This window comes from Scheffersomyces amazonensis, assembly GCF_036850825.1.
Source record: "Scheffersomyces amazonensis strain UFMG-HMD-26.3 chromosome Unknown RJT21scaffold_3, whole genome shotgun sequence".
Classification (NCBI taxonomy): Eukaryota; Fungi; Ascomycota; class Pichiomycetes; order Serinales; family Debaryomycetaceae; genus Scheffersomyces; species Scheffersomyces amazonensis.
This window is the reverse complement of record NW_027042743.1, coordinates 1,786,078-1,813,074: the sequence shown is the minus strand read 5'-3', so window position 1 is coordinate 1,813,074 and position 26,997 is coordinate 1,786,078. Positions and strand designations below refer to the sequence as shown.

The window sequence follows — 26,997 nt, the reverse complement described above, 5'->3', positions numbered from 1 at the left end:
TTTTATAATATAATGTAGATATTTTACTTCTGACCGTAGAAAAAAATGAAAATAGATAAGAATAATTTGGTAGCCATTGGATATGGTATTGGAACTGGTATATGTTTATCAGTTGCGTCTACATTTATCACAGTTAGTCCCAATATATGTGGCGAGCAGTTAAATTCCTGGACTGGAATGAAATTTAATAAATGATTGTACAGGATCTAATTGTCCTTGTATTTCAGTGGTGATTGCTTTGTTAATTTCATCTGGACTTGCTGGGGGGTTACAAGTACTAATACTGGAGTTGGCTGCAAGAAGAACAGCTTTATGGTCAATGTATTTGACGTTTGTGTCAATCATGGTTTTGTGGGTAGTCACTCAGCGACCCACTATCTCTATGACGAGCTCAGTAATAATAATTATGAATTGGCTTATATTTATTACGAAGATGGCGATGAGATAAACGTAAATGAAGAATTCATGATAAATGTGTTGGTGTTGGAATAAACTTAGTGAATAGAACGTATATCTAGAAGTTACAGATATAGAAGAAATAAATAAGTAAAGGAATACTTTAAGTAAATTGTGAACTATAAATTCACAGCATTTTGCAACTTCTTTTAATATCTACTATTGTCTTCTTTTTATTATTGAACAATTATCTAATAACAGTTCCAGTTACACAATTAAAAATTCCGGTCTAGACGAAACATCTTTATCCGAGGGTAGGGATACTTCCGGTCCGGAATTAAAGTTTAAAATCAGGGGTCTGTGCTGCTTATATGCACATCAGTCTAATTGAGTAATTATAATATTCGTATAGTAATATGACTTTTATAATGAATGATAAATATATATAGATAGTTAGTTAGTTAGTTAGTTAGTTAGTTAGTTAGTTAGTTAGTTAGTTAGTTAGTTAGTTAGATAATTAAAAGCTAATAACTGCCCAAGTAGCAAGAATAGCTAAAACAGAAGAAATGAGTACTGTAACTTGTACTATAAACTTTTCAAATCCCGATACTTTACTTCCACATAACTTCAAATAGAATAAGCAAGGTAAAATAATGCAAATAATAAAACAAATGGAAGCACCAAGGATTCCTATAATTCTATCGAATTCAGGAAATAATATTGCTAAACCAACAAATGTAGCATTTACACCTACTCTAATAATAAATCTACTAGTAGATTTTATAGATGCTGTAAACCATGGATCATCTATATTAGCATTAGAATTTAATAAAACATCTAATGTAGAAATGATTGGTTTCGCATTTAATGGAGTTTTGGCAAGAGGCACTAAACAAATGAGTCCACTAATTAATGGATAAATCCATGTAGGATAACCTGGAGTTAATAAAAGGGTATTAGTAATTTCATTATTACAATAATGCCCAAACATTAAGAATCCTAATATTCCCATTGATAAATCAGTTATAAGAGTAATAGTATATGTTACTTTTAAAGTACTATCGAATTTATATGGATGTCTCATATCACTCTTTAAATTTGGGAATATAGCATGTCCACCAAATGGTGCCATTAAAATTCCAATACCTAATAAAATATCTGGTATTGAATTTGGCCACATATTTGTTGGCATAATTTGTAATAATGATCCTGGAGCATCTGATTTTAAAAATCCACATATCATTACTAAAACTGTCATTGAAATTGTAGCCATAATTCCAAATAATGAAAAGATTGATAAGATCGGTAATGGCATAAAAGTAAATGGAGTTAAGATTAAAAAACTAATATATTTAAATCTTGTTCTAGTCCATTCAACATCATCACCTAATAATGCATATAATGAATCACTGAAAAGGACAATTAATGCTACACCAGCTCCTAATAAATCAACTGAAAATAATAATGATATAATTAATTTGGCTGATGATCCATAAGCTGCATACCCTAAATCAGCATAAGTCATAATAGTACTATCAGTATCCATGGCTCTTGATAATAAACATGCTGACCAATAGGTAACAAGTCCACAAAGAATTAAAACTGGTACACCAATAACCCAACCAGCTTTTAATATACCTACTGGTAAAGCTAAAAGTCCCACCCCAATTAATACATTAATTGAATTAAATATTGTTTGTGGGGCTGTAGATTGACCTGCTAAAACTGTAACAACATTACCATTTTTATCTTCAATTTTTTTTAAATTAAATTGAGATGCCGTAGTTGCTAATGAAATACTTGATCTAAAACTTGAAAATGAAGGAGATGGGAATGGTCTTCTTATACTATTAATTGGTATACCACCATAAGAATTCTGTCTTGATCTAGATTCATCTAAAGCATTAAGTACATCATCATGGTAAAATACATCATTATTAGGTGATACATTATAATCAATATTATTCATAAATAATTGATTTCTATTGGATATATCATGAATAACAATACTTAATCTTTCACCATGAGATGATGGTACCATTAATTCTGGATCAAATAATTCATCATCAAAACTTTCAATTCCACCATCTTCATCAGTTACAAAGAATGAACGTTTCTTATGAATATCATTATCAATTTTAGATGCAGCAAATGATTGAGCTCTTGTAAATGAACTAGCAAAATTATGAAGGGAATTAGGACCTTTGAATGATCCAATTGGTACATCTAGAAATGTATGTGATGGTCTTCTAGCTACTAACGAAGAAAATTCTGTTACTTCTTCGTCACTGGCCATATTGAGAATGAGAATGTAGTATGCAAAAAGATGGTGTTATTATTATTATTATTATTATTTCTATTTCTATTTACAGTCAAGTCTAAATAAGCATAAATAGCCTTAAAAAAACCTCTAATTAACTTTAAAAATTTTAGCTACAAATACTACCAGACATAAACAATCAGATTTAAGCTAAGGACAATAATTCACCACCCCCAGACAATTCCAATTCCAATTTAATTAATTAGCGTTATCGCAACCTCGACATCGCAGATGCGCGCCAAAAAATATATATACATAATATTATTATTATTTATTATTATTTATGTATGATAACCGTCTAGGGCAAGAACAGCCAATGATTTAGCTGATTGCTTTTTGTTGGTCATAGTAGTAGGGGAATGGAGAAGTTACTCTAAATTTCTTCAAGTAATTCATTTACTGAAACTGTATCATCTACTATAGCATTATCGGAGAATTTGTTTCTTTTCTTATCTTCGTTCAGTAATTTCGGTGACGGCTTATGAAAATCGAGATTATCACGAATGCGGATATTTGGATCACATAATGCCATAGCGGCTAGTAATGTATAATAAGCATCATTAGCTGCATTATGTAAAAGTGCATGAGGTATACCTAATGATCTAAGAATTTCTCTTAAATTTCCTGAAGATCGAGAAATTGTATAGATTTGACCAGTATCAACTATATCAATATTTTGATCAAATTTAATTCCTAAACTTCTCAACCATTTAAGATCAGATACAATATGATGACCGACAAATGCTCCATTTTCTTCATTAATATATTTCTCAATAACTCCTTCAATAAATAATTTACAATCTTTTAACAGTAATACATAAGATATACCTCCCATAAATCTATGTTTATTATCAGGCACAAATGTTTTATTAAAAAAACGATGATGTTCTTTAACTATTATATGAAAAGATTTAATGACTGGAAATATCGAATTTTTCAGTTGTTCTGGGTCATATATTACAACTCCAATCTCAGTAATTTTTTTTTGACTTCTTTCATAAGCTTCAACATCTATAGATACTAATGGTCTGTTATTCAAATATACAATTTCCATCGCTTTCTTTAATATTTTCATAGACTTTTCCTCATTATCAAACGTAAATTCCTTGGATCCAAGATAATCTTGTAACTCTTGCTCTCTATTTGTATGACTATCACTATTACTTTTCTTATAACTGTTTATTGGGGGTGTCTTAGTAGTAGTTGTAGTAGTTGTAGTAGATTTCGATTTTGAAATCATAGATCTCGTACTTGCAAGTACAGTATTTCTATATGCATTACTCGTCAGTAAATGTCTACTGAGTTGTAACTTGATACTCCCGCACACTAATCTAGGTATCATAACTCCTGTACCCACACCTTCTCTGAAACCAGTCCTAACGATAATTTCAATTTCAATTTCAATCAATTAAAATAAAAACTAAAATTAAAATTAAATTTTTTTTCTCATAGCTTTTCCACTATACTCCACAGTAAGGTTATCATAATCTACTCTATGACAGACGATTTAATATGGACTGAAAGGATTAATTCCTTAAAGAATCAACCTAGTGAGAATGAAATTAGAGTTATAATTAATGAAATATATCAAAATCCCTCAGAAAATGCAATTTTTCATCTCATTACTACTATATTGAATATAACTATTCCTCAATCATTTCAATCTATATCTGATTCTTTAAAGGAAATTATTATTGAACTCTTTCGTTCACTTGTTGGATTAGGTAATTTAATTACTAAGATTTCTCAATGTGCTAAATCTCCTCAATTGAAAGATATACTTTCTACTTATATGTATATATTAGATCGAGTATTTGATATTGATCTAGTAGTTAAATTAGTTAAACAAAGTACTAAATCAGTTGAAATTAAAGAAATCGATAGATTAATATTTAAGGGGAAAATATTTGGAATTTTAAATGAAATATATCTTGAATTTTCAATAGAAACTACTAATAGTATATTTAAGAATTCTGATAGTTATGCTTCTTATTTAAGTTCTATTATATTACAATTGTATCATACTAATTATGAAGATATTCCAACAATTAATATGTTCATATTTTCATTAATAAGTTTAGGAAATAATAGTACTGAATTATTATTTGATACTATATTTAATCAACAAGATTGGCAATACTTTATGTTATCTTTCAATATGTTTAAAAGTTATCAAAAGAAAGAAATAGTTAATAAATTATTTACTAATTATTTAAATAATAGATTCTTAAACCATTATGATATACAGACTATATCTGCCTTATTTACTATACTTGAATTTACTAATGAATATTTTGATTTTAGAAGTATTGAAAGAATTATTTTATCGCATAATCAATCATTAAATACTTTAGTTTCATTAATTATTGCCAGAAAACCCATTGAAAAATTGAATGAAATCACTTATTCATTATTAAATACTTGGTCGGATGAAAGTGTCATAAAGACTCAACCAATTGTTCAACAAGAGAATTATACTCATTTTTTAATTGATGTATTAAGAAGGAGGAAAGGTACAAAATTTATAGAAGATTTAATGAAAAATTCAATATTCCTTGATGCTATAACCAAAAGATTGGAATCTTATTCGACTAATGTCAAATCTCTAGGGGTAATTCTTGCCAATAAAGTTTGTGAATTTAGTGGTAAAGATAAGATATTTGATGAAGAATCTATTATGGATTCATATTTGCTTTTGCTTGAAGAACCAAAGGAGCCATTAGTGTTAGGATATGATGAATCATGGAGGATATTATTTAAACCCCTGGTTGAAGAGCCACCCACTGAATCAAAAGCTTTAAACAACTCAATAGTCCCTATTCCAAAAGCTTCATTACAGGTAGATAGTGATGATGATGATGATACCATTGGTCCTAAAGTTCGTGTACCACGACCAGTCTACATTAAGGATCTTTTAAAATATATAAGTGTAGATACCAGTAAAAAGGAAGCATATGATAAGAGAAGAATAGCACTAACAGTGGGTCCTACACTTATACGTCAGAAGATTAATTTTGGTAATGAAGTAGGATTCCATGCGGAAGAATTAATAACTCAATTATTAGCTATGAGTAATCATTTTGATGAATCTGATTTTGATGTACTTCGATTAAATTGTTTAATTGCCGTTCTAGTGGCTTCACCAGAAAGTACTTTACATATTTGTGAGTTATTACTGAATGGAGATTATTCTTTACAACAACGTATGATAATATTATCATCTATTTCACTTGCTGCTAGAGATTTAAGAGGTTTTAGTGATGAAGTAGTTACAAGCTCATATTCTTCAACAAAGTTTCCTACTAAACAATTACCCCCTAACTTACATAAAGCTTTTACAGAAATTGATAATCAACCCAGTATTATAACTAGTCTTCAACATTCTATTCAAGATGATTTAATGTCCAGTGTTTCAGAAGTTCAACTGGATAAAATTGCTGAAGGAATGAAAGTGTTAAGAGTATCAAAGTCATTAAATCCTAAGAAAGTCATGCAAGATATACCAAGACGTCAAGATTTTTATAAATTAATTGGTGCAAAGTTTTTCTTTCCATTATTACATGTATGGTATGATGTTGGAGAAATTGATATTGGACATTATTCAACAATTTTCATTGGTCATTATATCAATACATTAACATTATTATTACAATGTGCATACCCATCTGCCATAAACATTCAAGATATGAGTACAGAATTATTTCAATTAGTATTGCCAATTACAAGAACAGTTAAATTAGAAGAAGTTCAGGTTATAGAAAGTATAATTACTGCAGTATTTTTTATTTGTGATATTACTGATGAAGAATATTTGATTCAACAATTTGAATATGGAATTACTCGAATTCAAAGTTGGTTATCACAAATTTGGGATAATATAATTGATTCCAAATTAAAAAGTTTATGTGCTGGTTTATTATTACGAGTCAATGATTTATTAGAACGATTCGAAAGAACAATTTTAACTGGAGTAAATAGTATGTATTAAATAGTAGTAGCAAACATTTTTGTGGCTGCTTCTTCTGGAGTTTGTAATAGAATTAAATTGGCAATATTATAATTTTTGGCTTTAACTTTACCTCCTGGTGAAGGTCTAATATGTTCTGATAATGGTATAACATGTTGTTGTTTAGTTTCCATTGGTTTCATCACATCAAGTGAGAATTGTTGTCTACATTGAGGATCACAAAGTTTCATAAGTAAAAGTAAAGTATAATAAGCATCATTACCAGCATTATGCAAAAATGCATGAGGAATTTGAACTCTAATTAATGCATTCTTTAAACTTGTACCATTTTTACCTTGTGACATACTAAATAATATACTTGTATCAATTATAGGTACATTATTAGGAAATTTAATACCTAAAGTATTTAACCATTTTATATCACCTTTTACATCATGACCAATTAAACAAGTTCTTACATCACCTGATCTTGATTTTATAAAATAATGATTAATTAATCCTTGAGTAAAAGTTGCTGCTGAATGTAATTTCATAAGATAAGTTGTACCACCATTAAAATTCATACCATGATTAGGTACAAATCTACCATTAGGATAATCAAAATTTTCTTGAATTTTAATATGAATATTATGAATAGTTGGAACCATAGAAGTAAATTGTTCTCGAGGATCATATATACTTATACCAATTTCTGTAATTAAATTTGTATTCATTTCAAATGCTTCAACATCAATACAAAAAAGAATTGATTTCCTACCATATACTTGAGACATACTAGATCTTAAATATATTTGTTGATTATTATTCAGTAAATTAGAATTGGCCTTAAAATTAGTATTAGCATTAGCAAAATAATTATCTATTAAAGTTTTAAATATAGGTAAAGGAGGAACTGAATTAGATTCTACATGTTTAATTGATGGTAATTTCGATATATGAGTCTCAACTTGATTCACTTCCTGAGGAACAAGGTTAACTCCTGGTACAATTTTTGCTGTAGGCCCATGGTGGTGTCTATGGTTGTAGTAGTTTCCATTAGCCATTCTTAGAAGTTGTGGAGTTTGAACTCCAACTCCATCATATGCGCTTTTAGGTGGTCGAGTTTTACGGATATTTTTCTGCTACAGAAAATTTTATACGCGCCTATAAATATTTTATTTTGGTAAACTAAGAATAAACCGAAAAGAATGCAAAATGAATGAACGAATGATGTTTGAATAAATGCAAAGAGATTATAAAAGACATACAAAAGAACCAGCGGCAATGGCACCAGCAATTACATAACCACTATTGAAAGAATGTCCATTATCCTGTGAACCGAATCTTAGCTTGTTGGCCGAAGAAGTTTTATTACCTTTGATAGAATGAGTAGTTTGAGAACTAGAGGATGAATCGGAATTGGAGTTGGAATTTGATTGGGAGTTGGAATCGGAATTGGAATTAGAATTGGTTGTAGATGTAACAGTTTCAGGTTCCCAAACTGATTGACTTCCAGTAAATCCATATTGGTTGTATGTAACATCTGTAGTTGTAGCAGCAGTATCTGTGAGAAGTGTATCAGTATTGGTATTAGTATCAGTATTGGTATTGGTATTGGTATTTGCTGTTGTATCAGTATCAGTATTGGTATTGGTATTTGCTGTTGTATCAGTATTGGTTTTAGTATCGGTTTTAGTGTTTGTTGCCTTTTTAGTATTAGTATTTGTTGTCAGATCATTTGAATCTAAGCCACCGAGATTAGCACCCCATACAATAGGAAGTTGAAAAAGTATCACACTTGCTAAAGTAAGTGGGCCCCCTGAACGTAGTTGAATTGACATATTATCTTAGTTGAACTATTTTATAGTATTGTTTAAAATCATATTTAAAAATTTCGAGAAAATATCTCTTATATATGTTCGCTTCATAATTCGAAACGTAAACATCAACAACCAGCCAATGCCTTGCATATATCATTCATGCTTCATTACATAGTTCTCTCAAACAAAAGAAGCTTCGTTCCCCTATATTTTTTACAATTTATCGGGTCGAACATAGTTTGCCGAGTAATTTTTATTTCCTAATTGGGTAATATGTAAATATATATATATATAACTCTTTCAATTCTTTCTCTTTACATAAGAAAATATACTAAATCCTGACAGTGGGTATATGCCATACTACTATTCTCAATAAATAGGTCACTGATGTGTTTCAACTCTTCTTCTAAGTTTTGAATGTAATCCCGTTTACTATGAACTGTTTCAAATATGTTTCGCAACCGTTGCGTATTAGAGTTTCCATTTGAAAGGCTCATCATCGCATACATTAACGAAATTGAGTTTAGTAGAACATCTTGGCATTGGCTTGCATTGAGTATGCGAGTTGATTTTAACGCATCAATCACCGAAAGCTCTGCTTGTCGGCGAGAAAACGCCGGCTCTCTTGTCGATGATAATGGTGGTAATAATGGAATATTTAAAAATTGAATAGTGGAATCCCCACTATTTATAAAATTTGGTAATGTTGAAGTAGATTCTTCCATTATCTCTGTGAAATTACTCTTTGAAAGTTTTAGAGATACGGATTGTGCCCCCTCACTAAACTTTAACCATGAATAATCATATTTCACTATATCAAGATCTTCGTACTGTAAATCTTTATATAAACGATTTGAAACATAAAGTTTAACTTTTAATAATATATTCCTATCATATAATGGACCAATATCTTGAATAAGAATTCTTAAAGAATCAATATCGGTGAACTTTTTTAAACTACCGTTAATTTCTACTTCTGAAATTGTAAGTGATTCTCCGAATAATTTATCTACTTTTAATTCTAAAGTTAATTTTGGTATACATATAGATTGCAAATTATGAATTAATTTCGGGATTCCATCAATAAATTCACCAAATGAATTATATCTCTTTATTGGGTTCGAGAATTTTGTAGATAAGGTTCTATCTTGAGGTATGACAGCAAGAAGTTCAGTCAAGTTTTCTAAATTATTAGTATAATCATTTCCTATTCTTATTATGCTAATGGATATTTTTTCAGCAATATCGTCAATAATTTGCAGCAACTTTTTTACTTCAAGTGAAGTTAATTCTATATCTTCGCTTTTGCTTTGAAGATTCAAAACCAATAGTTTATGTATTTCGGTATTTGATTCTGGAATTAGGGAGTACAAATCTTGACATTTTTGAAACGAAGACATGAGTTCGTTCCACTCTGTTTTGAATATTTGATCTCCTTTTGGAATGATCACAATGTCATTAAATACTTCTTCCCAATCTTTCCATTCAGGGGGCATGAAACCTATAAAAGTACTTTTATCTTTGGGATTCCTATTTTGGTAAGTTCCTACAAAAATTAAAGCTAATTTATCAATTGGTCTTAATAATTCCTTTATGTTTCGGAGTATTCTGACAAGTTCTTGTTTTAGGTCATTGTCGGTTAGCAGGGTGTTGTTGTATAATGGAACTGATACTACTAGATTAAGTGGTAGAGGCTGAACTTCAGGTAATGCTTGAATTAAGTATTTGGAGGGAATATCTTTTCCGTTTATTGCCAAATGTGAATAGTTCTTCACATCTTCACTTAGTTCAATACCAGAATCCCAGACTTCCTGCCATGCATTGGTTGTGAATTGAAATAAATTTGGCCTACCAGAAGCGTTCGAATTATAAAGATCAATGAGAACTGATTCCCATTTTAAGAGAACTAGCTTGTTATTGCTTTTTAAGTAAAGTTCTGGTAATACTTCTGTTCTCAAATTAATAGCTAGAATATCCTCATTAGTTGTTCTGTTCACTCCACAAATATCTTTAGAAACAGAAAGTTGACCCACTAAAACTCCATCCCCAATCAATAGGAGCATGTCTTCAAATAAATAGCAACACATCCAATCCCAGCTTGTTGCATTAGTACTAATATGAAAATAATCAAACATCAACAAATCTCCTAATTCCTCTATGAAGCCAATTTCTCCATTAGTATCTTGAATATTTTGAAGAAAAGTGGTCTTAAAATAATCCACAAGTTTGGATCTAATTTCGATTTCTTCCACGGTGGGTTCATTCTTCTGGTACACTAATGGACTCTTTAAGCTTATTAAATAATCCAATTTGTAGGTGGAGTTTGCAGAAATCTTTAGCCTATTTAAGTCACTGTAACATTGAACTCTTGGATTTAAAATATTGCTAATTAAGTCATCATAGTATGAATCTTTGCTATCATCATTATTGTTATCATCAACACCATATGCTCCAATTTCAGTAACCTTTTCATCTTCTGAATAATATACCTGCGTTACTTCTATTGGATTATTTGTTAACAATAATCTCTGAATAATATTTGAATGATTACTTTCATCTAAACTTCTTGTTGGTTGATTACAAGCTCCACAAATAGGTAAATGAGTTAAATTGGTAGTGTCAAAACTTGCAACCAAACAATCTTCATGACATTGATCAAGACAAGTTAAAGGAATTATTGTTTCACCGGGGAGACTTAGTGAAAGCATTTCATGACAAAATGCACATCTTTCATCATTTGAGTTCTTAGTCTGTTTTATATCAATATCTCCGTAAGAGAGATTATTACGACTCTCTTCAACATTAAAGCCGGAAACTGAAATTAAAGGTGAAGGTTCTTCTTCAAAATTTAAAGTATTTGGATGGGCCAGTTTTAAAGTTTTCCGAAACAGTGAGAGGGAAAACTTCTTTAATGAGAATTGTTTGCTTTTCATTTTCGCTAGAGTTGTCTTTACAGAGCTGATAGTTAATAAATACTAATGCTGCAAAAAATTGGAAAATCTCATAACAGAAATAAATATTTAGTTCAAATTCATTGAAGTCAAATTCATTAGAACGAATAGCCAACGTTGATCCTATCTCCATTTGTCATGGTTGTGATGCCATTCGGATTTCTTGTGGAACACTTCTCGAGAATATTTTTTAATGTTTCAGGTTCATTCTTGCAAAAATATTTTTTTGCAAATCTTTCCTTTTATCGTATTTTTGCGCAAAGTTTAAATTTACGACATGCAACCGCTTCGATCTGGAAGACATGTTTGTTCAGTATCTCAGCAATCGATTAATATGTAAGAAGAGAAACAAAAAGAGGAAGAAGTTCAACAAATTGAAGATGAACAACAAAATATTGAACAAATTAATTTAGGAGAAGAACAATGTGCTGTAGAAAAGAAACAATTACATAGTAAGCGATGAAATGATAAGCACGATTTCCAATATTTCAATCTTCTACTTCAAATTTGCTTTAGGATTGAAGCAGGATCATAACTTTATGATGGTAGTCTCCAATTTTAACTCATGGCATTTGAGTGACTCGTTTCTAAGGTTACATTCAATTACTTGGAAGCTTTTATATATTTGGGCTATACCAGCCATCAATATACACGAAGTTGGTTAAGGTAATTTGCAAAAGATCGAACTACTATTTGAATGGTATTTTTAAGAAATACGACTTATATATTAAATTATGAAAATATAAAGTTATTTTTCAGAGAGTTGATATCCTAACATATATAAAAACAAGATAGTTAGGATATTTAGAGATAATTAGATAAGTATGTTACCATGAAGTAAATATGAAGTAAGTTTCTTTAATCAAGTTGCCTATGGTAGATTCCAAAAAAAATTTTATTATAATTATTCCAATCCTGTCTTTGTCGTTTTCGGAGTAATCTAAGTATATTATTAGTAAGTGGTACTTCCTTTCTGCCATAATTCCCACGATTATAGGCAATGAAGGACATTCCGAAATCTATAAGGGTTACTTGATTCAATTTCTTATTGTATAAAATATTCTCAGGATGTAGATCACCATGAGAAATATTTTTACTATGCAAGTCTTCAATAACTGCCTCTACTAATTTAGCTATTTGTTCATTCAATCTGTAATGTTTCAAAGGCCGTGAATCCTTTTTTTCTAAAATCAAATAAAAGCCAGTAAAAGGAATACTCTTTTTTAAATCGAGTCTTTTCATGAAGCCTCTAAATTGGCTTTGGATGAAACCGAAATTTATTAATTTTGGGATGAAAGTTGCATCTCTTAAATAGATGTAACTTAGTACTTCTCTAATAAATATAGAAAACACAGCACTAAGAATTTCCTGAAAGCTAGAGAAATCGGTATTTGAATTAATAATCCACTTAAGTCTGCAAGGATCGTAAAGTTTAATTAAACTATTTTCATTAAGGACTGCTATAGTTGAAAAGCTCTGATGAATTAATCTTCCCCTGATTATTTTAGAAATATTTAAGTCCTCAAAATTTATCAATTTGAAATTTTTGTGAAAATAAATTTTGCCAAATCTTTCTAGTTCTGTTCGGGAAACTTCGACCCCCAAGCTTCTTAATTCATTCTGAATTTCACGAAGCACTTCAACTTCAACTTCAACTTCAACTTCATCAAAACTGTTTCCACTTTTAGGTAAAGTTAAAAGATCCGCAGAGTGTATTGTGGAACTGACATCTAGCAAAAGCATCGTCTGGATTTTTGTAGTGAACTTTATTAATATATCATATTGGCTATTGATTTTTTGCAGGAGTCTCTCTTTATTTGGAATTAACTTTTCTCTGAAATTATCTAAGTTTATAATAGACCTATGCTTAAAACAATAACTTATCATTATCATGATAATCGTTGTAAATCCATAATTAGAATTATTAACTGTAAAACATGAACTTCTGATAGATCTAAGGTTTGTATGAGTTACAGCATCGGTTGGGAGAAGCTGATCATCTATTGCACATAAAATGGTAAAAGAGTAATCTGAAAGTATAAAGAAGTTTGAGTCACAAGCAAGGGCTTGAGCGAAAGCTTGGGAATAGATTTCGATAAATGGCTTAGCACCAACAAAAGTCTTCTCTATACACAGATTGAAATCATCATAAGCTCTTTCTAAGCCTGAATATTTAACTTCTAATGGAATGTTCAAGCTTCCGAAACTCAATATTAGATCAGGTGTAACTTTTATATGATGGTCATATTTTCCGAGTTTGAAGGGTAACCTTTTTTGCCTTTTAATCTCTAATTCAAAACTTTTTCCATTTTCATCTATAATTAATCCTTCGGCATTCATGATAGCATTTTGGATTAATGTCTCAATTTCTGATTCTTGTGTCACTTCAATTGGTGCTAACTTGAGTTGGTTGTAAGCGGGCCTTAAGCCTTCTCGGAATTCAAATGATTTAATATCTTCTTCAAGCTCTGTATTGTTGTAAAATGTTGGACAAAAATATCCAGCCGATTCAAAGAACTTATTTGGAACATTATATTTCTTGGTTGACGAGTTTAACTTTCTTCTTTTGATTCTTTGATCAACAGGATGGTTGTTGTTTTTTATTTTTTTGACATCTTTCTTATAATTTAAGACCTTAAGGCCAAATCCAAAAGATAAATAATTAAAAAGCAGAGTCTTTTCATAAGCATGTAGTGAAGTACTTTCACCAGCATCTCCGTTAAGGATTTCCCCAAATGAAAACACAGTAAAATCAAGAGTGATGTCTTTTAAGAGTTTTAATTCAGTAACACTTAAATCAGCTATTATGATATAGCTATGTAAAAATTTGAAAAGCAATATCATCATTTCCTTGAAATTTCCTTTGTATTTCATTAATATGGATTCCACTATATTTTTAATCCTTTTTGGTACTTCAGTAGAATCATCAATCTTAGTTGTATTCAACAATACAGTAAACTCTTGAAGATCATTTTGATAAGCTTCCCATAACTGTTTATTGGAGGTGTGATCTAGAAATATTGGTGCTTCTTTTTTCCACAATCTTCTAGCATGCTTGATGCTAAGCAATTGGGAAATTCTTTCCATTGAGTTAAATGATTCAGCTGTTGAGTGTGGATATGATTGAAGCGATTAAAATCTTTTAGGGAAGGAATAGCAGAATTTGATAACTAGAAGATAATTCACCAGTTACTATGTTTAAGTAATGAGGCTAATATAAATTCTAAGATTTGAAAACTGGCAAGGACTAAAAGTTATTGGTATAGTTTTATATAGAGCCCAAGTAGTTAATATATTGGTTTTTTGCTGCAAAAAAAGGTTAACTTCGTATAGTGTTAGAGTTTTTAAGAGGGCTAGGGGGGGCGTAATTTATATGCAGTCTCGCTTATTGTCGTGTGGCAACCTATTTCTTCATAAAGTCGCTAACAGATGTAATTGAGCTTTAGCTCGAATCGTCGATTCAGCTCAACCTTGGTGCCTAGCCCAATTGGCGTAGTATAAGACCTACTGAGGTCCAACACCGTGATGATTCTACAGGTCGATTTTAGCCAAGTAATCGTACTTGTCTTTTACGTTCAGTCTATTTCGTTCTCTGTATATTGCATAATTCTATATAAATCTAAATATCCACATTTCATGGGATTTACCGTATATTTATACAGTATCATTTAGACCTGAATAAACCCCTAAATGCAGGTTTATTCTCTTACTAATGAAATTGCCTTAGCGTTACATTCAAGCTCCTTGTAGCAAGTCTGCCAGGATTTGCATGCATTATAATTAGCCTTAACTGCAGGAATTGGTACGACATTTGTATATCGGCTTTACTCCATTCAAGCCGTACTCGCGACAAATGTCGGTCACTATGTGACACTTATGACCGTTACTTTCATTCCAATAATGTCGTATCTAGTTACACACACTACTACTGATACTCTTTATTGCCACTTTATCTTTATACCATTTATATTCCCTCATATCAATTATGTATGTATCGTATCGTATCGATACACTACTCCTTGATTTCCACTAACTATTTAAGTAAGGTGGATTCCTCCTCCTTTATGAAATAGTTAGGTTTTTATACTCTATCAAATATATACGCTATCAATTATACTATTAATTCACTATCAATTCTAAAGCTCTATACTATTTGGTCAAATCAACTACCTTAACCAACCCCTTCCGTAGAGTAATTGCTAACTTACTCAATCTCTGTCATCACTCTTGTTACAAAACCAAACCCCATATTCTACAGTCTCAGTATTAATACTAGTCTTCCCATTAGAGACATTAATACACCGAGTGCGACACTATGTGTGTATTATTCTTTTCTTAGTTATTATGTAGGAAAATCCTCTATTTAGATTACATTCTCTTCATATTTCATATGTCTTCTCTTCTTAAAGTTATCGCCTTGCCGGCCGCGTTCGCCCTCATCCTGGACGGCCTTTTTTTATTAATTATTATTTCTTACTCATTTCCTTTTCACAGCGTTCAATACTATTTTCGTTTTTCCTTTCATCTCGTGTTAAAGAATAGGCAATATTTGAGCTGGAGACGACCTAAGATTAAGTAGAAAATATTTTAATGCGTTTATTAACATTAAAATATGGACTAAAACTATATAAAATATACTAAGCTAGAAAATATTCCTTATATAGATAATTTAATAGAAATTCTCTTAATTGTCTTAGAAACAATACCTAACCATTCAACAAATCTTTCATAATCACCATCTTCGACAGCTTCTCTTAAACCTGGGAAAGTTTGACCTTCATAACCAGTGAATCTACCACTAGCAAAAATAATATGCTTAAACCATGGTCTTTCAAATAATCCCTTATGATATAAGAAATTTCTTTCAAAATATTGAATTAACTTATTGTGATGTTTGATTTGGAAATGTAATTTAATCTTTTGCCAGAAGGATAAAGAGTCTTTATCATCAAATTTTAATTGAAGTACAGAAGACTTATCATCAAACAGGTCGGTGATGTTAGCTAATCTCTTAAGATCTCTATGTGTCTTCTTAACCAAATGCTTTAAAGTTAAATTAAAGTGGTGTTTAGTGTCAAGCATAGTAACAACTTTATTATGTTGACATTGTCTTGGCTTTAACAATTCAGGGAATGGATAATATGATGCTGCAGTATAGTATCCATCAGTTGAATCATGAATATATTGTTCTTCTTCAAAATCATGACTCAAATATTTTTGGAAAGTTTCTTCACTAATTTCCTTATCTTCATACCAGTCTTCTGGAACAAGATCGATAACTTGCTTATAATAAGTAAGTAAATCTTTAGAATAGTCTTTCAACTTAAAATCAATAATCTCATGTTCACTTAATTTGAAAATAATTAATGATAAGTATTTTGCGGCCAAATTATGGTAGACAAAATCTTTGTCAGCAAATTGAGAAATCCAGTAATATGAATCATAGTTGGAGTGATAATGGTAAATTGGATCACCTTTACCTTGACCGAAACCTAAATCAGCTGATGGAATACCTAAATGTTCTAAAAAGACAGTGTAGTCTGAACCGGAACCAAGGTTGGTGATCTTATCACCTCTTTCCTTTACAAAATGATCATATAAACTACCAACACCTTCTTCTGGATATTCTAATTCTTTGGCAGCTGCACGTAAAATATGGTTCAAGACTGGCGAAGCACTTAAATGTAAATATTTACCAGTAGTTGAAGAATCTAAATTCAAGTAAGCAACAACTTTACGTTTGTAAGTTTCAGCAAAATATTCACCTTGTTCAGTAGATCCAAGAAGACCATATTCTTCACCATCGTAACTTTGAAGAACAATAGATCTCTTGAATTTATAACCACTAGCTTTTAAAGCTCCAAGAGCTCTAGCAATTTCTAAAAGAGTTGCACTACCAGAGTTAGGATCACCGGCACCACCTTTAATCCAAGCATCTCTGTGGTTACCAATAATAATAACTTCATCCTTCTTTTCACCTTCAATTTCACCATAAACATTGTACAAGGTAGAAATATTATAAACTTGATCATTGTATAAGTTCAAGGTGTATTTATCACTTGGACCAGTAGAATAATCAAAACCTTCTAATTCACCAGTCCAATCCTTGTCATGAACTCTAATACCTTGACCATTCAATTTCTCTAAAATAGGCTTAACTTCACGATAAGAAATTGGTAAGGCTGGAATACGACCAATGCTGACATGAGGATCTTGTCTAACAGCACCAGGTTTAGAAGGATAACCTGGGGTAGTTGGATCACCAGGTGCACTTCCAACACCACCAAGAAACTGAACACTACCTCTTTGAACAGCACTTTCTTGTCTAGCTGGTCCATGAGGATATTGTTTATAACCATTAGCTTCAGTTATTCCATGATCATCACCAGGGTCAGAATAAATTAAAATACCAATAGCACCATTATCTTGAGCAAATTTAACTTTTAAACCTCTGAAAATTCCACCATATCTTACAATGGCAATTTTCCCTTTAACATCAACACCCAATTCCTTTAACTTTTCAAAATCTTGCTTTCTACCATAATTAGCATAAACATATTCACCAGTAACATTACCATTGGCAGCATAAGCTAAGAAAGTAGGAATAAGATCATCACCTTTGGAAGTTTCATCCTCATCAATTTCATCTTCTTTCAATGGAGCCTTATAGACAATTTCTTCAGTTGATTTCTTAAGTAAATTCAAGTCATGATCCTTTGGATAACTTACGTAAATATCATAAGTATCAATTGAAGCTTTAAAACCATATTCTTCAAATTTTTCTCTAGTCCATTCAACGAAACCATAATTGGTACCAGCCAAGTGTGGTTCAGAAGTATACTTCTTAGACCATTCACCAGCTAAGTTAGTTTCTAAAGTATCTAAAATGATTGACTTAGCTTCATCTTGAGTAGTGAACTTTGTTGGAATAAGATTATTTCTTGAAACTAAGAAATAGGCTGCAATTGCTGCTGTAGCCAAATAACCGAATTTTTTAATTGTACTCTTAGGCTTGGGCTTAACATTTCCAGCCTCAATTGGCTTGTAACTTTGCTTTTCATCCATCGTTGAAAGACAATTGTATGGAAAGTTATATAAATTACAAAGAAAACTCGTATAGAAAGTAAATGAAATAAAATGGGGCTATATAAATATAAATATATATATACCCTTATTTGTCATTGTGAGCCACCACCACCACCACTGTTAGCAATCGAGCCAGACTTGTGGAGCCGTAGCTCGATTTTAGCTCCAGAACGGGAAAGATAGTCGGAAAAAATGCGCTCCGTATTCTTGCATAGATAAGCCAAAACGGGAAATGGTTGCGACTTCTGACGAGTATATTCCAACGTCTTAATACTTTCAGAGCTGGATGTAGAAGACTCTTTCTTAAGAAAGTAAACTTGAAATGTTAGATGCTGGATTTGGAAATAATAGAAATCGAATTAATAAGAATTGTTTCCCCTTTTCTAGTTTGATGTTTATGGGGTAGATAACCTAAGTTTTCTTTGAATCAATGCAAAAATATTACAAATCTATGATTAACCAATTGGATCATAACTCTCAAATTGTTTATTACTCTATACTTTTAATAGTTCATCTACAATCTAAATTAAATACAAAGACTTTAAAAGCTTAGAATTGTTGTATAAAATGATATTTACTATGTTATAAGATCCGAGATAATCGGTGCTGCAAATGTCTGAATTTATCAATCTCACTTGCCCTCAAGATCTTTCCAAATTTTCACTTATCTCCGAAACAAAATCACAAATTAGGAAATAAACCCGAATTTCTCGTGAGTTTTACCACGTGCAGTGAACAATCTATCACTTAAAAAAATAATTTTCTTTCATTAAAATCCTCCCGGTGGCCAAGCTGGCTAAGGCGCGAGACTGTAATGGGTTCTCCTCAAAGTAATCTTGAGATCGGGTGTTCGACTCACCCCCGGGAGATTTTAATTTTTTTTTAATTTACTTACTATGCAAGATTTTTTTTCAGTACATAATTTTTTAATTTTTTTAAAAGAAATGAGATGGACTACCAAGAAGATCATTTGAATACTTTAATAAAGGTATACACACTTTAACAAAATGGCTTCCAAAAACTCTATCAATAAACCTAAGAATAAGATAAATTCTGCTAGTCATGCTAAATCATTAGCTAAAAAGAGAGCTGCTCGTTCAAAGATTTTACCAAATACTAGATCATCTATTGGAAGATATGCTGATAAGGCAGTTACAGCAGTTAGACCAACTGATTCCAAAGCTATAGCATTATATACTGGAGAATCTCCTGCCCCTATTTCTAAAATGACTAAAAATACTTTATCTAATAAGAGAGCTAAAAAGATTGCTAGAAATCAAAAATATGTTGATCAAAGAAAACAAGCTGAAAATAAGGAAGAAGATGCATCAATGGAAATTGAAACAAAAGAGCAATTAGAAGAAAGACAAACAAACTTAGATAAAGTTAAAACACTTTTATGGTCAGTGATTGAACAAAATGCAAGAGGAGAATATAAATCTTCAGCTGATGGAGAAGGTACCACTTTAGGTATTCAAGCCTTTTAGGTAAATATCATTTAGTTTTAATTTATTGTACATTAGATAGTTTTATTCATAAGAATTAATGCATGAAAAATAATTTATTAATTATAGTAAATGATCTATACTAATCCCTTTGATTCTAAATTTTTGTAAACTTCACTCTTTAAATGATCAATGACATCTTTTGGAATATCAGCTTTAAATACAGAAGTACCTGCAACAATAACATTGGCTCCAGCAGTGGCTGCAGCATCAATAGTTTCTTTACCTAAACCTCCATCGACTTGAATATTTAAATGAGGATATTTTTCTCTTAAAAGTTTAACTTTTGGCATCATATCAGGCATAAATTTTTGACCTCCAAATCCTGGTTCAACAGTCATAACAAGTCCCAAATCAATATGTTCAATAATAGGGAATAATGATTCAACAGGAGTTCCTGGTTTAACGGCCACACCTACTTTTAAACCATGTTCTTTAATTGTCTTAATAACTTTTAATGGATCATTAGTTGCTTCAAAATGGAAAGTATATCCATCACCACCAGCTTCAGCAACATCTTTAACCCATCTTTCTGGATCAGCCACCATCATATGACAATCAAAGAAAACAGGATTTGGACCATCTCTTGGAAATACTTTTCTTAAACTTGTAATAATTGGGGCACCAAAGGAAATATTTGGTACAAAGTGACCATCCATTACATCAATATGTAACCATTCTGCACCATCATCAACTACTTTTTTACATTGACAACCTAAATTGGCAAAGTCAGAGGCTAAGATAGAAGGAGAAATAATTGGCTTAACCATTGTTATATTTATATTTCGTATAGTTTGTAATTACTTTAATTATTTTATAAAGAATAGTTAGATCTACTTCGATATAAATTTTACTATCGGTCGCACCAATTGCTTCCGCTCGTTCGTTAGCTTAGCTTACAGTGGGGGAGACATTGTTAACAGTTATTCAACATACTAAAATTTTATTATAATTAACTTAGTAAAATTGAAGTATCATCAATAGAAGTAGTAATAGATCTCTTTACATTAGTCAATTACATAATCTTGTAGATTGTAAACATTATTGGAACCCGTAAGATCCAGATAATCAGATTTAGATTGTAAGTATGTCGTGTATGTCTATCAAAATTCTAGGCGAGGGTCGCATACTCCTATTAGGTGGTTCGAGGCTATAAGTACTATTAAGCATTAAATATATACAAATAATTTATTAGTAGTTATATAATGACAGAAGAAGAACCTACTAATAATGGTACTGAAGGTGCCTCATTATCTGAAAGAATTTTAGAATCAGCTAGAAGAAATAATACTGAATTACTCTTGTCAATTAAGGTTGAACTTCAGAATGATCATGATAAACTTTCATCACTTATAAATAATACTCATGAAGTCATAACGGGTAATACCCCATTGCATTTGGCATGTCAACTCGGAAACTGGGAGTTTATAGATATCGTGTTAGATATAGAAGGAGTAGAAATTGATCCATACAATAGAGAACATGATACTCCCTTACACCTAGCTGTTAAATATGCTATTGATGAACCAGATCATGGATATTTCATAATTGATAACTTGTTGGATGCAGGGTCTGATCCTAGAATTAAAGATACTCATCGTTTAAGGCCAATTGATTACGTTAGTAAAGACAATACCAAACTTCGAGAATTATTAGAAACTGCCGAATATGCCATTTCAATGGAAATTACTGAAAGTGAACAATTAGAAGGAGAGGCTAATAATGGAGAAGAAGAAGATGATCAAGAAGAAGGTTCAGGATCCGCTTCTGACTCAGATTAGAATTTAGTATATGTTATTTATTATATATTTATCGAACCAGTATATATACATATTTTATACAAAGTCAAAGTTATCTTCCGATGTTGGATTCCAAGGTCCTAAAATTTCCCTTGATCTTTGTTTAACTAATTCTCTTTGTTGATTTTGTCTTTTGAATTCGGAATAGTTTTTATTGACCAAGGGCTTTAGAGCTAATAGCTTTAAGTAAAACTGGTAATTCGAGATAAAACTCTCGCCTCCTTCCTTGGGAATCTTATTCTTTATAAATGATCCATTCTTAACTCCATTATTCAATACTTGTGTTATATTCGATTCTACAAGATGTAATAAGGAAAGATTACTAGGTACAGCATCCTTTTCCTTACCAAATGTATAACCATTACTATTATATTTCAAGACGGATATAAAATGGGGCAGTAGATCTGAAACATCAATTAATCTATTTCTAAAACACCTTTCAATATCATCTTCCAAGTAACTATCTTCCTTTAATATTAGACTGTTCAAAAATATCCCATCTGGGAATAAATCTGCCGTGAATGCATTGGTTAAACCAACAATTTGCTTAATACTCAATTTATCCGAACATGACTTACTTAAAGTCGGTAAACTATCACCTCTTCCTGGTTTTGTTCTAATAACACCTAATTTTCCAAAATTACTACGTCCTCTATTACCTTCAATCTTTTGCATCTTATGAGGTTGTGATTCATCACTCCAAACTTGCTTATCGTCAGTCTCACTAGCTAACTTTAACATAGATGCATCTCCACATGGAGGTTCTGTTATAAGCAAATGAAATGAAACTCCAACTTTTATTCTGAACTTTTCTTCATCGATCTTTTCAATTAACTTTGACTTATAATCACCTTCACACAATTTGCAACATTCATCAAGCAAGTACCAATTGAATAATCTAAGTGATAGTATTTCAGCATGTAAATCATGAACTATTCTACCTTGTGAATAATGTCGCACTTTATCAGGAAGAGCTTTCACTCCTGTTGTTAATGTAATTGGTAAGATTTCATCATTTATTTGAGCCACTAAACTAGCCAATACCGTCCATTCTTTAACACCATTAGATCTAACTACTGGTTTACCAGATTTCAACTTCAAACCATTAAAAGTACTAAACACCTTGTCCGCAATGACATTACCATCAACCATGATACTTTTTAAATTCCACACCCAGCTCTACAAAAACTACAATGTCATAAGTAAAAAAAAAATTACATAGCATTCAAAAAGTTTTTCAAAAAGCTCGTAAATAAATATTTAATCTATATTGACATACTTAACATTATTTAATAATATTATTATTACCTCTTCTTTCTAACCAAAGCTCCAATTAAACCTATACCAATAGCCAAAGCTCCACCAACAATTCCAATTCCAATTAATCCTTCAGTTGTGATTCTATCATCAATGGTTTCTTTTAAAGTTTTAGCTTGAGAATTATCAGGTTCACCATCTAATAATGTTTCTACATATCTCTTTGCATTAGAATAATCCCCAATTTTATATGAACCTAAACTTAAATAATATAAACATTCTCTTCTAAGTGATGGATCATCACGAAATACATTAGTCAATATATGTACTCCTTCCTTTTGATCCTTATAATGATTAGATTTAATTAATCCCCATGCATAATTAAATAGCGTTTGCGATGATACATTAGGCTTTTCCGATTCAACTTGATTCTTTAAGATTTCCAACTGTTTAGGTGCAAGTTGCTGTTTTACTTCCTCCAATGCTGGATATATAGATGATTTTTCCGTCATTTGCTTGTCTTATTACTTGGCTGTATTAAAGTATCACCATATCAATATGATGCCTCATAAAATGGGTGATCTCCCCCAGCCTTTTATATTTTGTACAGGATCTCCATACTCTGTGTGCAGGTAACTGAAAAATCGTTAACTCCAAACGCGTTTTCGATACTGTACCAATGCATCAATCTAAGAACTTTACTAGAAGAATATTACAATTAAGATCAAATAGATAGTAAGATTGCCATAGTAGAAATGTCAGATATTGTATTGAAACTTATATCTGATCAAACTTCGAGTGATAATAATGTCCGGACGGCGGCGGAGTTAGAGTTCAGTAAACTTCTGACTCAAGATCCATCGCAAGTCTTATACTTATGTATTCAATTTGCTAAGGATGAAAATCTTCCAATAGATATTCGTCAATCTAGTTTATTACATACAAAGAGATTGGTTCCAAAATATTGGTCCATTGGGTTCCCATCATTTACTGGACCTCCAGTAAATCAAGATGTTAAAAGTTCTATAAGACAAGATTTATTAAATATAGCAACTAGTTGTAATAATACAAAATTAAGAAATGGAAGTGCATATGCCATTGTTCAAATAGCTTCAGTTGATTATCCAGATGAGTGGCCAGACTTGTTAACATTTATTTATCAAGCTGCTTCCAATTTTGATAATCAAATATCTATGTTAGGAAGTTTAACAGTGTTAAATGATTTATTTGATGATTTAATTACTGAAGATCAATTCTGGGGTGGTATAGGTGCCGAAATTTCAAATTATATTTTCTTAGTTCTTAGTAGAGATAATATACCAGTAGAAATCAAAACTGTTTCAGTTAAATTATATCAAAGTGTTGTTGCTGTATTTTCAAGTCCTGAAGCATTTAGTTCAAATGAAAGAAAACAATTCACAATAAATCATATTGAAACAAGTATTCCCACCCTTATAAATGTTTTAAATACTTCATACAATAATTCAGTCAAATCTCAGAATGAAATAATCCTTAAGGAATTATATTTAAGATCTTCCATTTATAGTGTGTTATCTTCAATTTTAGAAGACTTTGGTACTAAAGTCCCTTTACAACTTAGAAACTCTATTTTAGAAATCACTTTGAGAGAATTATCTTATATTTCACAATTATTCCGAAAATCTGTTGTTGAAGATTCTGATGAATTGAATATTCAGACAACTCCTGAATTAGATGATCCAGAAAATTTATTAAACGTTTATGTTCTGGATTTATTACGAACAATCACAATTTTACAAAATAAAATTCATCTTGGACAATTAGATAGTCAAGCTAATTTTATAAAAGATTTTGTTAATTTATCTCTTTTGACAAATTCATCTACACTTGATTATGAGGATGATATTAATACCTACATTACAGATATTACAGGCTTATCTACAACTCTTTCAGCTCGTGATTCAGTTTATGAATTAATCTCCGAGATTAATGATCAGGATGCATCGAGCATTTTTGTTGCTGTTCTTAAAGGTCTTGAAACAAGCGATGATTGGAATTTTATAGAAGCATATTTGTTCATTGCTGAAGCATTATTTGCCAATGATGATTCAAATATAACTGATACAAATTTATCCTTATTTAGAGTACTTGAATTATTTACAAAATTCTTATCACATCCTAATCCTCTTGTTAGTTCAAGAACAATTCTATTATTACCCAAATTTCTTGAGAAATTTGAGTCAGAAATTTCAGTACCTACAATTGGTTTGAAAACTTTTACTGATATTATAGCTATTGCAGCTGCAAAGGATGTTAATAAATTTGTTAGTGTTAGTACTCTTGTTAGTATTACATATTATAATCAATTCCTTAATTTAAAGGAGCGATTATCTCCAGAAATCAAACGAGATGTTCAAGTGGCCATTTTCTCAATTGTTTATTCATTAATAGATGATTGTACTGAAGATGGTTTAGCTCCATTATTAGAGGCTGTAACAGTTACTATAGATATTAACCCAGAAGAAGCTTCTAAGATTGAAGTTGATGCGAATATAACAGTGGCTGATTTAATCTTTAGAATTGCATTTAAAGATCCAGCAAATATTCAATTGAATGTTGATTCTTCAGATAGTTTAAGAACTTTATTATCTAATATTTTGGAACAAGATTATACTAGAAGTTGTGATAAGTCATTACCATTCATCCTTGATTTATTAAAGAAGAAAGTAGAAAATCCTGTTATAGAATATTCTCCAGAATTATATCTTGCATTAGAGTTATTAAGTATTATTATTGATGCTCCTCAATTTGATTTACCATCGCAATTGTTTTATTACAGTTTTCCACTATTAAGAAGACTCATATTACAATCATCTGATAATCAAATCCTTCAAAATTCTGGAGAAGTTCTTATCAATCTTTTGAAAAAAGCTTCAAAATTGTTCCTTGATTTCAAGGAGGGTGATCAAACAGGTATGGATTTCTTACTTTCCATATTATATAAGTTCTTATCACCAGATTTAAGTGATAGTGCTGCCAGTAATTGTGGTACTATTATTTTCACTTTCATTAATGAATTTCAAACTTATTTAAATAATGACTTTATTTTCCAACTTCTTGAAGCAACTGTCAATCGATTATTAATTGCTAAAGAACCAGTAACAATTGAGAATTTAATTATGGTATTCTGTAAGTTAGTATTAAATTCTCCAGAAGGAATGATCGATTTCTTATCTAATATGAGAATACCAGGGCAAGAAAAGAATGGACTTCAATTGATTTTACCAATTTGGTTTGAATCATTTGAAGTTACTAGAGGTTATGAAAAGATTTTACAGAATGCTTTGGCTTTAGCTAAGATATTTACTCTTGGAGATAATAGAATTCAATCTTTAATTGTTAATGGAGATATAATACCTTATGAAACAGATCGAATTATTACTAGATCAATGGCAAGTTCAATGCCTGATGAGTATACTCAAATTTCAGCTTCGCTTAAGATATTGAAATTACTTGTTGGAGAATTAGAATTTCAGAATCAACAACCGAATGCTAATGATTATTTACCTGAAAAAGATGAAGATGAAGATGAAGAAGGAGCAGAAGATGAAGGTTGGGAAGATATGGATGATATAGGAGTTCCAAATTTCGAGAAATTAAAGTCATATGTAGATTCTGATAATGAAGAGCCTGATTCTTCCGATGGACATAGTGAAGATTTAAAATTAACTCTCATACAATTCTTCCGAGAATGTACTACTAAGAACTTGGGTAATTTCCAATCTTATTATACACAATTAAGTGAAGATGAAAAGAAAGTTATCACCGAAAGTTTATTATTTTAAATTAAATTACATAGATACAATATACATACATACATATACATAGATAGATACATTCATACATATACGAACTTCACGTCATTAATAAGCTGCAAA

The 26,997-nt window shown here is 30.8% G+C and overlaps 14 protein-coding genes and 1 non-coding gene across 15 annotated transcripts; 5 read left to right on the top strand and 10 right to left on the bottom strand. All coding sequences in view use genetic code 12, as the record gives it.

Annotated features, from left to right (window-relative positions):
* Positions 1-629: 629 nt before the first annotated feature.
* On the bottom strand, positions 630-3,125 carry RJT21DRAFT_36942 (uncharacterized protein). Its single transcript, XM_064884333.1, has one exon. It carries the CDS (start codon positions 2,690-2,692, stop codon positions 914-916), a length of 1,779 nt encoding a protein of 592 aa, XP_064738914.1. The 5' UTR covers positions 2,693-3,125; the 3' UTR covers positions 630-913.
* RJT21DRAFT_114272 (uncharacterized protein) lies at positions 3,090-3,956 on the bottom strand (the record flags this gene model as incomplete). Its single annotated transcript, XM_064880237.1, has 1 exon — positions 3,090-3,956. The coding sequence occupies one exon, from the start codon at positions 3,954-3,956 to the stop codon at positions 3,090-3,092; it is 867 nt and encodes a 288-aa protein (XP_064738913.1).
* A 255-nt stretch (positions 3,957-4,211) lies between these two features.
* RJT21DRAFT_84710 (uncharacterized protein) lies at positions 4,212-6,704 on the top strand (the record flags this gene model as incomplete). The annotated part of the gene is made up of 1 exon (XM_064885411.1): positions 4,212-6,704. One exon carries the CDS (start codon positions 4,212-4,214, stop codon positions 6,702-6,704), a length of 2,493 nt encoding a protein of 830 aa, XP_064738912.1.
* A 221-nt stretch (positions 6,705-6,925) lies between these two features.
* RJT21DRAFT_76837 (uncharacterized protein) lies at positions 6,926-7,417 on the bottom strand (the record flags this gene model as incomplete). The annotated part of the gene is made up of 1 exon (XM_064885218.1): positions 6,926-7,417. A coding segment is annotated over one exon (492 nt), but the record flags the coding sequence as incomplete, so codon positions are not given.
* Positions 7,418-7,915: 498 nt separating this feature from the next.
* RJT21DRAFT_114270 (uncharacterized protein) lies at positions 7,916-8,503 on the bottom strand (the record flags this gene model as incomplete). Its single annotated transcript, XM_064880236.1, has 1 exon — positions 7,916-8,503. One exon carries the CDS (start codon positions 8,501-8,503, stop codon positions 7,916-7,918), a length of 588 nt encoding a protein of 195 aa, XP_064738910.1.
* On the bottom strand, positions 8,314-11,575 carry FAR1 (cyclin-dependent protein serine/threonine kinase inhibiting protein). Its single transcript, XM_064881827.1, has one exon. The coding sequence runs from the start codon at positions 11,413-11,415 to the stop codon at positions 8,797-8,799; it is 2,619 nt and encodes an 872-aa protein (XP_064738909.1). The 5' UTR covers positions 11,416-11,575; the 3' UTR covers positions 8,314-8,796.
* A 244-nt stretch (positions 11,576-11,819) lies between these two features.
* On the bottom strand, positions 11,820-14,691 carry RJT21DRAFT_120716 (uncharacterized protein). Its single transcript, XM_064881826.1, is given in 3 exon segments — positions 11,820-11,844; positions 11,872-12,274; positions 12,286-14,691. The coding sequence occupies 1 exon segment, from the start codon at positions 14,518-14,520 to the stop codon at positions 12,292-12,294; it is 2,229 nt and encodes a 742-aa protein (XP_064738908.1). The 5' UTR covers positions 14,521-14,691; the 3' UTR covers positions 11,820-11,844; positions 11,872-12,274; positions 12,286-12,291.
* A 1,334-nt stretch (positions 14,692-16,025) lies between these two features.
* VPS70 (putative zinc metalloprotease) lies at positions 16,026-18,561 on the bottom strand. The gene has a single exon (XM_064881825.1). The coding sequence runs from the start codon at positions 18,496-18,498 to the stop codon at positions 16,090-16,092; it is 2,409 nt and encodes an 802-aa protein (XP_064738907.1). The 5' UTR covers positions 18,499-18,561; the 3' UTR covers positions 16,026-16,089.
* A 735-nt stretch (positions 18,562-19,296) lies between these two features.
* On the top strand, positions 19,297-19,388 carry RJT21DRAFT_t85. Its single transcript has one exon. It is a non-coding gene; the product is annotated as a tRNA-Tyr (tRNA).
* A 98-nt stretch (positions 19,389-19,486) lies between these two features.
* On the top strand, positions 19,487-20,102 carry RJT21DRAFT_120714 (uncharacterized protein). Its single transcript, XM_064881824.1, has one exon. The coding sequence runs from the start codon at positions 19,527-19,529 to the stop codon at positions 20,004-20,006; it is 480 nt and encodes a 159-aa protein (XP_064738906.1). The 5' UTR covers positions 19,487-19,526; the 3' UTR covers positions 20,007-20,102.
* On the bottom strand, positions 20,054-21,025 carry RJT21DRAFT_36922 (ribulose-phosphate 3-epimerase). The gene has a single exon (XM_064884332.1). The coding sequence runs from the start codon at positions 20,792-20,794 to the stop codon at positions 20,102-20,104; it is 693 nt and encodes a 230-aa protein (XP_064738905.1). The 5' UTR covers positions 20,795-21,025; the 3' UTR covers positions 20,054-20,101.
* A 154-nt stretch (positions 21,026-21,179) lies between these two features.
* RJT21DRAFT_120713 (uncharacterized protein) lies at positions 21,180-21,843 on the top strand. The gene has a single exon (XM_064881823.1). It carries the CDS (start codon positions 21,230-21,232, stop codon positions 21,803-21,805), a length of 576 nt encoding a protein of 191 aa, XP_064738904.1. The 5' UTR covers positions 21,180-21,229; the 3' UTR covers positions 21,806-21,843.
* On the bottom strand, positions 21,844-23,019 carry RJT21DRAFT_120712 (tRNA-specific adenosine deaminase). Its single transcript, XM_064881822.1, has one exon. It carries the CDS (start codon positions 22,973-22,975, stop codon positions 21,860-21,862), a length of 1,116 nt encoding a protein of 371 aa, XP_064738903.1. The 5' UTR covers positions 22,976-23,019; the 3' UTR covers positions 21,844-21,859.
* Positions 23,020-23,026: 7 nt separating this feature from the next.
* On the bottom strand, positions 23,027-23,804 carry RJT21DRAFT_120711 (uncharacterized protein). The gene has a single exon (XM_064881821.1). The coding sequence runs from the start codon at positions 23,590-23,592 to the stop codon at positions 23,128-23,130; it is 465 nt and encodes a 154-aa protein (XP_064738902.1). The 5' UTR covers positions 23,593-23,804; the 3' UTR covers positions 23,027-23,127.
* On the top strand, positions 23,785-26,979 carry RJT21DRAFT_120710 (uncharacterized protein). The gene has a single exon (XM_064881820.1). It carries the CDS (start codon positions 23,836-23,838, stop codon positions 26,902-26,904), a length of 3,069 nt encoding a protein of 1,022 aa, XP_064738901.1. The 5' UTR covers positions 23,785-23,835; the 3' UTR covers positions 26,905-26,979.
* The last annotated feature ends 18 nt before the right edge of the window (positions 26,980-26,997 follow it).